We start from the raw sequence: 10,944 nt of genomic DNA, 5'->3' as shown, positions 1-10,944 counted from the left end.
AAAGAGAGTTGGGGTCTGAGGCTATGGGGACATCTGTATCCATATTAGTAGAAGTTCATACAGGAGTTTCTTAGCCCATTCTTAATCCTGGAAGTAGTAGTTGAGTATCCCTGTCATGACCTGTATATTTGTGTCAGAATTGAAGTATTTGGATGCATTTAAGCAAGTTAGCATCCAGAGTTTTGCTTTGAACATTTGACTTTGATTTTTGGTTAGTGATTCAGGTTTTGATGATTTGATTCTTGTTTGTTTCTCTGACATTTTATTTCCTTCAGCCTATTTAATAATTATAATGCAGTGCATTTCCTGATATTTTATGCCATTCTGCCATTTGGTACCCACTTTCTGTATTTACAAGTTCATAACAGTTCCAGGAGGTGCTGGTCCAAAATTACAGCTTCTTCAGTGAAGAACCAGAAGAGGTGTCCTTGAAGGCATTGGTAGAATTATATCTCTTCTGTTGTATCCGCTTCTTCTTGACTGGGTGTTGGAAGCCAAGGATAGTTAAGATGCATGTTTCCCTGGTTCTTTTTTTACTGCAGAGACATTTATTACACATATCCTTCCATTATCCAACCCACTATATCCTAACTACAGGGTCACGGTGGTCTACTGCAGCTGGAGCCAATCCCAGCCAACACAGGGTGCAAGGCAGGAAACAAACCCTGGACAGTGTGCACACACACACATGCCCAGCACACACTAAGGACAATTTAGAATCACGAATGCACTTGACCTGCATGTCTTTGAACTGTGGGAGGAAACTGGAGTACCCGGAGGAAGCCCACGCAGACACGGGGAGAACATGCAAACTCCACACAGGGAAGACCCAGGAAGCGAACCCCGGTCTCCTAACTGCGAGGCAGCAGTGCTACCCACTGCACCACTGTGCCGCCCTATTACACATATGTGTGATTATATATATATAAGTATTTCAAATTACATCATTTGGTGCAAAAAATCATCAAAGGCAATCTCATGCCAAATGTTTAAAGGACAGGTGTATCAACATTGTCTTAGAAAATTTCCCAGGCAAACCCAGTTTAACACAGCTAGCTTATATATTGTCACGCACGGGCATCTGAGGATCATCCATTGGAGTGTACTGATGCTTGCAGTACCGCACCAGGGCAAGAGGGGGTGCTGTCACTAACTACTCTGCAGTAGTAAGAAAACACATTCCTGGAAACCCCACCCCTTCTGGTCAAGCCTTATAAATACCAACATCCTCGGAAGGAACAGCGTCAGTTGAGAAGCAGACTGGACATCCCGGAAACTGATCAGTTGGAGAGAGTATTAAAGATTGAGAAGTCAAACAGGCTAACCAGGCAGTATGTGAGCCTGTTTTCTGTTCTTATGCTACCACTTTAGCATTAAACAAATTGCCCAGGTTTGTCGCCAAGGTTTTTCTTCTCTGCTCCTTTGTCCCTTAGCTATATAAATATATTTATTGTAAAAGGTGCTATATAGCGCCCGACCCGGCACAGACTTACACAGAGACACGTGTCAAAGGAACAGAAATCTTTTATTTCTCTTCAGCTGTGGGGCACGCCTTCTCCGTGTCCCACAGGCCCAACACAGTCCCAAAAACACTTAAGTTCACAATACCAACACTCTTCCACCTTGCACCACCACTTGTCCTCTTCCTCCCAATTCTGACTGTCGAGTGGTGGAGGCTGGTCCGTTTTATAGCCCACCTGGAAGTGTTCCAGGTGCTTGACCACCTGGTTCCAATTGCATCTCCGGGTGGGGCTGATGACTCGTCCAGTCGGGTTCTTGAGTTATGGCAGCACCCCCTAGCGGCCACCCCAGCTCCCAACCAGGCTGTGAAGGACTCCATGTCCCATGGAGCCACTCGGGAGACTGGGGAATCAACGTCGGCCAGGGAGGCTGCCACCAAGTGTCCAGTGGGAGGTACTGAGCAGCCCATGGTGGCTCCCCCGGAACATATGTAGCATATGGGCCCCGGCCGTCCCTCACAATATATATATATATATATATATATATATATATATATATATATATATATATATATATATATATATATATATATATATACTGTATACATATATACACACAGTATATATATATATATGTATAAATGTTGTGTCAGCAAAAAAAACCCTAAATCATTTTCAGAGGATGCCTTCCTATAGGACAGTGTCTCCCATTTTGTATTTAGAATAACATCCCTTTCCTTCTAGTGTAGCACTTAGCACTTTTTTACATTAAAATGCATTTTTCCAAGGTTTGCCCAGTTCAGGAGCTTTGTCTAAGACTTTCTGAATTGTTTTTGCTGTCTTCTCTGTGCCTGCTATTGCTCCCAGTTTAGTATCATTTGAAAATTCCACAAATTTACTAACTATACCAAAACCTATGTCATTAAAATAAATCAGAAAAAGTAACAGACCAAGGACAGACCTCTGAGAAACTCCATTTATGTTTTTACTCCATGTGGAGCATTCTCCTATTATCTGTACTCTTGTGTCTCCTACTGGTTAACAGACCTGAGATCCAGATTTGTAGGTTACCTCTGATGCCTACAGCTTCAAGAGCTTCATGACTAATGTTTCAACTAAATTAATTAATTCTATTAAATCAATTTACATGTAGTACGTTGATATTTGAACAGAAATGGGGCCAGGAGACACAAAAATATTTTCCATTGAAACTGTAACTTGAGGCTTGCATTATGAAAATTTGCTTTATGAAGGGGTTTTCAAGAATGGATTAGCTTCTTCTTAAATGGTGTTTAGACTGTGCCCCTCTCCTATTAGCACTTAGTCAACTAAATTAAGATACAAACATTAAGATGTCCTCTCACAGAAAGTCTCATTGCTTCAAGCTGAAAGTACTTGGCTCATATTTTAGTTGCATGAAAAAAGAAGGCAATCTGAACTGTTTTAAGTGTTCAAAAACTTCAGAGAATGGGGTGTGGTATGGAGGAGTTGCTGTATTGCAACAAGGGGACTGTCCCTGCTGCTCCCCTTATGAAGTCTGCATGTTCTCATCAAGTTTGTGTGGGTTTCCTGACACATCCGAAAGACATGCTGGTTAGGTGGAGTGGCAATGCTGAACTAGCCCCTGATACATGTGTGTGTGTGTGTGTGTGTGTTCATCCTGTGACAGGCTGGTGTCCTCTCCGGGGTGCTCAATGCTTGCTCCATCTTCTCCATGATCCTGCTCTGTATAAGTGGGTTTCAAAAATTAATGGATGGATGAAAAATGGGGAGAGATCCTATATTTACTTAAACTTAAGAATAATTAATACTGGATACTTTCAATGTTTACTGCAGTAGTTTTCTCATGGATAAACTTGACTTTTAATTGAGTAACTTTACAGGAAGGCAACTCTACTTTTACTCGAGTATGGCTGCAGAGTACATCATACAACACCGAAACTAACACACAACAAACTGCATAAAGGATCACAAGTGTAGCGCAGGAATTGCAAGTCTTATTGTGAAGAAAAGTTTTTGATTGAATTTAGAATACCATTGTGTTTAACATTTAAGGATAAACCAACAAACGTGTTATTGGCTGTAATTTGTAATTTTCTGCTTTTTTTATAATGTTTCTTTACTATGGGAGCTATAAAATAAAGTCATACAGTGCATAACAAATGAATACTTTAAAAACAGCACTTTCTTTAAAAGTAATGTGTATAGTAAATTCACCCATTAATATCACACCAAGAAAGGCACTATTAACTTACAATTAAAAACAACAGAATATATCTCGCATTTTATTTTACAAAGAAAATAATATATGTTATACATTGTTGGAAGGGCCCTACATTCTCCGCTAATATTGTAGATATTTCAAAGGCTCTCGAATCAATGGTTCCATGCTGTCCCTCTTGCCATAAGTGTTAGAGCCCACATTTGTTGGAGCATATAGCATGCCCTTGTTGCTGCTTGATCGGATTAAATAGTCTGCCAAGCGCTGCGTCACACACGTTGCTGTGTTACACTTCCGTTTTTCCATGTGATGGCTGAAATGATAGCAATACAAGAAAAGGAAAAAACATTAAATTAGTTTACTTGGTATTAGGAAATAAATTTGCATTATTTTATTTGTGACCTTCTAAAGTGAACGGTATTAGAGAGGTGGTTACTATGGAGTTTATGTTCTTGAAGATTGAACTTGGAAATGTTTAATCCCAACAAAGAAATGGGTTTTAACAAAAGAGAGGCGATGATTTCCAGTCTTAGCCTGGAAACTGGAGGAGTGCAGGGGGTCCAGGCATTGTCTTTGGGGAAACTGGGGGTTCTCATATTCAATCATAGGCAGCAATACATGGGGTACACAATCTGGGGGGTTTCCTGAGCTTTCTAAGTGCAGACTTATGGTTTGTTTATAGGAGCAGCAGTGCTTTTTTTCAACAGGAAAACTGAGATTTGCTGCATTCAGGCAATAACAAGAATCACAACAGCAGTCCTAAGTATCAGAGGTGGACAGAAGGTATATAATGTGCTCAAGGCAGCCAGGACCCAATACTGTCAAGTGACGACAGATGTTTAATAGTGACTATTGACTCCAAATGTGTGTCAGTCGACAAGGCAGATGATTTGTTTACCAGGAGAAAAGGTGTCTAGTAATGCAAAGCAAAAAGGAGAGATCTGAGGAAGTTTCAGAGGAATGATAGTAACGTTATTGTGTTAGGTGGGGTGCAAACAGTTACATGATATGTGTCATCATCTTTTACAATGGCAACAGATAAGGCACGTCTTATTTCTAAACATCTATGCATGCAAGTGTGTCTGTCTGTCTGTCTATCCGGCCCGGAAGTGCGAGGGTACAGCATCAAGCTCAAAGAAATCGACTTTGTCACCAAAGAGAAACTTGCTTAGCTGCTAATACACAAGCGAGGCGAGCACATCAGCAAATTGAAACCTCCAAGGAGAGACAAACTCGCTTAGCTGCTGACAGACAACAGAGGCAAGCACGTCAGCAAAACAAAACCACCGAGGAAAGAGAATCTCACTTAGCCGCTAATACACAAGTGAGGTGAGCACGTCTGCATAACGAACCCTCCGAGGACAGAGAAACACACTTAGCTGCTAATGCACAATCGATGCAATTGATTGATTGAAGTGCCAGAATCCATGGTTTCTAGGAGCCCGGGCTTACACAGCTAGTAATAATATAATTAAAAAAGTAGGAATATCAGTGGGTGTATGCATGAATGGCCCATGTAATGGACTGGCACCCTGTCTAGGCTTGGTTCTTGCATTAGGCACAATGCTGCTGGAATAGGCTCCTGTTGCTTGCAATTCGATTAAAGGGGTCTGAGAATGGTATGTATGATACATTAGAATCAGGGAACTATTTCACATGGTTTCCAGCTACCTTGAATTTCAAGAACCACTTGAAAATGTAGCAGATGAGCTCAAATTTCTTAAACATTTTCAGTTGACTGTGAAATTGTGTCTACAGACAACAGACAGGCAAAAATAACATATGAACATATACATGTCCATCCTTCCATTTTTTTTTTATCTCATTTACCTAGTTAAGGCAGATCCATTGCTGTTCACTGGTCAATTTATAATAAGTAACACACAAGTTTTTGAATGTTGGAGGAAAGCCAATATAGACATGAGGAGAACATGAAAGCTCCACACAGACAGTGCCTAACAGCACAGATCACTACTATGCCAACATAATGTTTATATAAACACTCATAACATTATATTGCATGTTTAAAGTTTATGATTTTCATTTTCTAGTTCTAGTTAATCAAAGATTTACATTGTTCTGGCATTCTTAGAGTGATGAAACTGTTAATAATTTATTAACAGAATTGCATTTATAGATGAGACAATACAATACTTGTGAGTAAGGGGTGAAGGCAATGAAGCTCACCGTTCTCACTAAGTAAACCTGCCGACTGTGCCTGCCTGCCTGCCTGCACTGTTTTCAGCATCTTCTACACCTACGTGAAATGTAGCACACTTGAACCATTCTGCTGGGTAGAGTGTCTCTTGTCTGCTTAAAGATTTTATACTTGGAGTGCAGTTCAGAACTAGACAATAATCATTTTACAATATAATATAACTTTTTCAAGCTGTACAAACTAATTCACATTCTTGGAAGAGCTGCAGCAGTAGCCATGAGGCAGGATAGGTCATACACAGGGTGTTTTATTTGATTTTATTAACTTATATATATTCATTAATTAATATATATAAATTAAAAAAAACACATTGAGCTTCTTAGAGAGAGAAAGAGAGATAATTGGGCGAGTGCTTAAAAGTTTTTATCATTATCATTTAGCTTTAAAGTATCAATGATATTGTTCTTAAAAACTACATAGTGTGACTTTAATCAAGTTTAAATAAAAGGTGGTTAAAAGTAAAAAGACTCAACAAGAAAAAAAGGTCTTATGGCAATATGACCAAATCAGATTCAAACAAATCAGATTTTATTGTCATGTGCAGTATGCACTGAAATGCTTAATAAAGTACTTAATTGCCCAACTCCAATGACTAAATAAAGAAACAATAATAATATATAACTTTATAGACTCAAAAATCCTAAATGTAATAATAATAATAATAATAATAATAATAAATAAATAAATTAATGTCCAGCTAGACTGAAAAGATAAAATGATTTTGATGCAAATCAAATGGGTTTGCATCTCAGGTCCTCCCTGTGTGGAGAGCGCTTTTGAGTAGTGAGAATAGCGCTATATAAATGTACAGAATTATTATTTTTTATTATTAAATTTCATTTATGATAATCTAAAACTAATAAATTGGTAACAGACAACTACAGGCAATGGAAGTATTTCATGAAGTAAAAACCACAGACAAAGGGATAAGTTGGCAATTTTTAATGCATAAAATAAAGCAGCAAGGAAGTAAAAATAAATGTTTTATTTGAGCATGCGTCTACTTATAGATCAGCTGTGAGTTAATAAGAGAGGGCAAGAAAAAATCTATTTTTATTTTAAGGTAATTTTAGTAATAATTAAAGCAGGCTCAGTAAGGCTATTGAGAATGACTATGTGTACGATAAACCTTGTTAGAGAAGGCTAGAGGAAGCATTTATCTTTTAATTAGAAACAACCACAGCAGATAAAGCTCATTAGGGAAATTATTATTTACATTTTTCTAGTGAAGGTAAATGAAAAGTATAAAACAACAAGATAAAAAACTGGCAAAAATAGCCATCCGTTATTGCAGAGGAAATGTATAATAGGCTGACCTTGTTAGAGAGGAATAGAGGAAATTAATCTCTTTCCATGAAAATACAAACTAAAAGATATATATACAGTATTTATTAAATTAAAGCACAAATTAAAAAGCTAAATATTTTTTATCGATTTAAAAACAACATATTAATCAAAGAAGTACAGTTACTTCACATTATAAATGTATTATTGTTATTTGATAAATTGATATTAAAACTAATATTAATATTATTAAAAACCGGTCACTGCCTTATTAAGGTAAAGTTTAGCTTTGTAATATGAACACATCACTTAATCTCCAAACCTTTTTATCCTAAAGTACATCATTACTAAGCTAAAGGAGATTGGCAAAGCAGTGAAATGATGCTAATTGAGTTCAATAAGCATTTCAATTAGTTACATCTAAGATATGCTATAGATCTGCTTTGGCATACAAAGAAGCCAGTAATTTTTGAGAATTAACAGAGAGGTAACAGTCAAGCTAACATACCTGGTTTCTGTGAATGGTTCCTTTACTGGAAATGCAGCAGAAAAACTGAGAAATGAATTTTTGGAAAAGCCAGGAAACAACCAGTTCTCCCTCTGTGGGTCTATATCCAATTGTTCCCTAGAAACAGTGGAGTATCTATAAAATGAGATAAAGAGAACCTATTATCTTCAAAAACAAGTGTGAAAAATTAAACCAGATGATAATACATTTTTGCTGACATTGTCTCAGCCAATCAAGTGAAGAGAGGATTAGTAGTTTTCTCTGTTTTCCACTGCAACCTACCTTTAACCAGACACTTGAATAGAACTTCACTGAATAAAGAAAGAAAGAAAGAAAGAAAGAAAGAAAGAAAGAAAGAAAGAAAGAACAAACTGACCTGTTTGTTGGTGCGGTGTTAAGACAGTTCAAAGCTACAGAGAGTAACATCAACAAAGTAGGGAGCTTCAAGCAGTACATTGTCTACTGAGTGTCCAGAGTAATTCTGCAGCTCTGCAAAGTAAAAGAAATGTAAAATAGAATATTTTTTGCAATACAATGTCATTCAGAGGTGCTTGTCCATTTTAGGGTTGTGGAGCATATACATTATCTATCTATCTATTATTTTAACCTTTGCAATATTAACTTAAATCAAGTTTCTAAATGATTTTAAGAAAAGATGCACAAAAGCTTGATTAAATACAAACACACCAAAAAATAATATAAATTCCAAAATAAACAAAAATATGAATTTACAAAATACTAAAAGCTTTAATATGTGATAGTATATATTTATAGTAGCATTGATGTACAACTGTAGCCCTCATCAGGACAAAAGGAATTAGAATGTCGTGATAATAAGAGAATTTTTCAAGAAAGCAAACATTCTGAGAAAGGTTCCTGCAAATATATTTTTCGTCAATTTTCTGTGCATGTTTTATCTATTGCACTGTTTCAGGGAGCTGGAGCTAATTTCAACAGTTAGAGGCACAAGGCAGGAACCAACCTTTGCTGAATGCCAGTGCATCATAGAGTAATTTATATATATATATATATATAAATATATATATATTTTCAGTTATTCTACTTAAATATTTCCTTTTTTCAGTCTTTAATCTTTTTTGCAGTTTTGCTGGAGATCAAATTATAGCTCAAATTTAGAGACATCATTTATTAATTTATGAAAATCATTTAACCAATTAATATTAAAAGGTTTAGTGTACTTAACTGCCAAAATGTTAGACATTCTTATTTTATTTTTTTAAGATCTATGTACACGTACATATTCCACTTTTATGTATATACCAATATGCATTTTGCATAGATTTCATGATTGTTTTTATATACAGTCACCAAGGTTTTACATGCACAATTTTAATCTTACTTTTTTTTACTCAGGTATGATGGCAAAAAAGAGAATTAGGACCAAAAAGGTTATTTTTAAAGGTGTATTATTTTAATTAACTTTTCAAATACATTGATCCATTTGTTTCATCTACAGTTAATAAATATATGTACATAATAAGAGACCCATGTTATTAATATAAATATTTGAACAGTTTATTTTCTTTCTCCTGATTTCAGTTTCCTATCCTCCCACCCCTTCTTTACAGATATATGAACACAGTAATGAAATGAGAAAGCAGGCAGCTGAGCAGTTTTGGCATGCATGTCTGCTCCAGCACAGAAGCAGATCCTCTCCAGATTCTTTCTTTACTTACTTGTTGTACTTCTGTGTGGAAGTGCAGCCAGACAGCTGATTCAGTTTGATTCTGCTGCAGGTCCCCCTGTGATGCTGCACTTGGCTCTGAATCTCATGTCTGGATATCAGTGTTGGTCTTATATATCTTTCACACTTTGAGCATTGGTGACATCACCCATTCCAAATATAGCTTGTTATTTGGATTTATATTGGTGGAGGTTGTGGCGAGAAGCAGGAGCCACATGGCAGGTCAATGCACATGTCACATTATCATGATTGCACATTAATATATCATCTCAAATGAGTGTGCGTGGAGGTGTTGTGCTTCCTCTTTCTGTCACTGAGTGACTGAGTGCTGACGACCACTGTGACGGACATGAGACTACCAGCAGAAGCTCTGAAACTGCTGCTTAATAGGTGAAATACAGTTTTTACTTTTAAATTTTCTGTGTTAACCCAAATGCCAGCAGTATACTTCTGTGATGGGGCCAAGGACTTTCATTTAAATGCAGTACACCATGACCAATGTTAAAATGTCTCTGTATAGCTATGTTTCCAGCTTCATTGTAAAGTTGAAGGATGGCACAGCAGTGCAATGAATACCACTGCAGTATTACAGCAGAAATGTTCATCATCCACCTGTTCTATGTGGATTTATGATGTCTTTTCAATGTTCTTGAGAGCTTTGTGCCTTAATCAAAACACAAGTTGTCAGGTTAAGGTGGAACCCTAAATGTGTATGTGGTGAGTGAGTGAGGGTGCATGCCTCAGTACAATTTAAGATGTAGTGTAACATCATGGTCTGTTCCTGATTTCTTTCTGTTGGGATAGTGTTTAGTCCTCTGCAAAACTGCACTGCAAAACGCAAACTCTGAAAATAGGTGGTTGGATGTATGTCAATATTAACATCTGGCTTTAAGCATTCTTACTGGCTTGCATTTTGAATACAATGATCTAAACCAGCGTTTCTCAGCCTTTAAGTATTTGCAACCCGAGTTCTTATAACAGTTTTAATCGCACCCCCGCTAACATTTTTTTGAAATGTAGATGAATATTTTATTATACCTACTTAACTTTTATCGACATTTATCTAACTCTATATTTATTGTTCTAGTATCAGAATGTAGTTTAAGTTAATTTGTTTTGGTTTCAACAGACTTTTTTTCATATTTTTGATTCTTGTTTTCTTTTTTTCACATCTTCGTGCCCCCCATTTTGTTACTTCGCGCCCCTCTAGGGGGGCCGCCCCACAGGTTGAGAACCACTGATCTAAACTATACGACATGTCACATAGCATACACACCTTTATTTCAATTCTTGTGTAGCATGTCTCTGTTTGGGATACAATGTGGAAAACCACACACCTCAGAACAAAAACTATATTTTGGATTTTGCTTTTCATTTCATGGACATTTCTCAGGCTATTTCAGTTCATAGACTTTTCACTGATTTTGATCATTGCTGTTCTTACGACTGTCTCAAGGGGTGAGCTCAGCTTAGGGTGGGAAAGGTGCCATTAAGTGATATGTGTTTGTTGTAAGAATGATAGAGCATTGTTCTGCAGAGTGATGGTGG

At 36.9% G+C, this 10,944-nt stretch overlaps 1 protein-coding gene across 1 annotated transcript; it reads right to left on the bottom strand.

Annotated features, from left to right (window-relative positions):
* Positions 1-3,127: 3,127 nt before the first annotated feature.
* Positions 3,128-9,494, bottom strand: LOC120539818 (islet amyloid polypeptide). The gene is made up of 4 exons (XM_039770195.1): positions 9,389-9,494; positions 8,068-8,180; positions 7,692-7,826; positions 3,128-3,994 (listed from the first exon to the last, which is right to left on the bottom strand). Exons 2-4 carry the CDS (start codon positions 8,145-8,147, stop codon positions 3,805-3,807), a joined length of 405 nt encoding a protein of 134 aa, XP_039626129.1. The 5' UTR covers positions 8,148-8,180; positions 9,389-9,494; the 3' UTR covers positions 3,128-3,804.
* Positions 9,495-10,944: the final 1,450 nt, after the last annotated feature.

This window comes from Polypterus senegalus, chromosome 11 (genome assembly GCF_016835505.1).
Source record: "Polypterus senegalus isolate Bchr_013 chromosome 11, ASM1683550v1, whole genome shotgun sequence".
Taxonomy (NCBI): Eukaryota; Metazoa; Chordata; class Cladistia; order Polypteriformes; family Polypteridae; genus Polypterus; species Polypterus senegalus.
Note: the sequence above shows the minus strand (reverse complement) of the source record. Positions and strands in the feature narration are given on the sequence as shown.

What these genes read in the sequence shown, in the direction of transcription:
- LOC120539818 (XM_039770195.1), bottom strand. Translation starts at nt 8,147, where the DNA reads ATGTACTGCTTGAAGCTCCCTACTTTGTTGATGTTACTCTCTGTAGCT. An exon ending in AACACCGCACCAACAAACAG is followed by an intron (nt 7,827 to 8,067) that starts GTCAGTTTGTTC and finishes CTCATTTTATAG; the next exon opens with ATACTCCACTGTTTCTAGGG. An exon ending in GAACCATTCACAGAAACCAG is followed by an intron (nt 3,995 to 7,691) that starts GTATGTTAGCTT and finishes CTATCATTTCAG; the next exon opens with CCATCACATGGAAAAACGGA.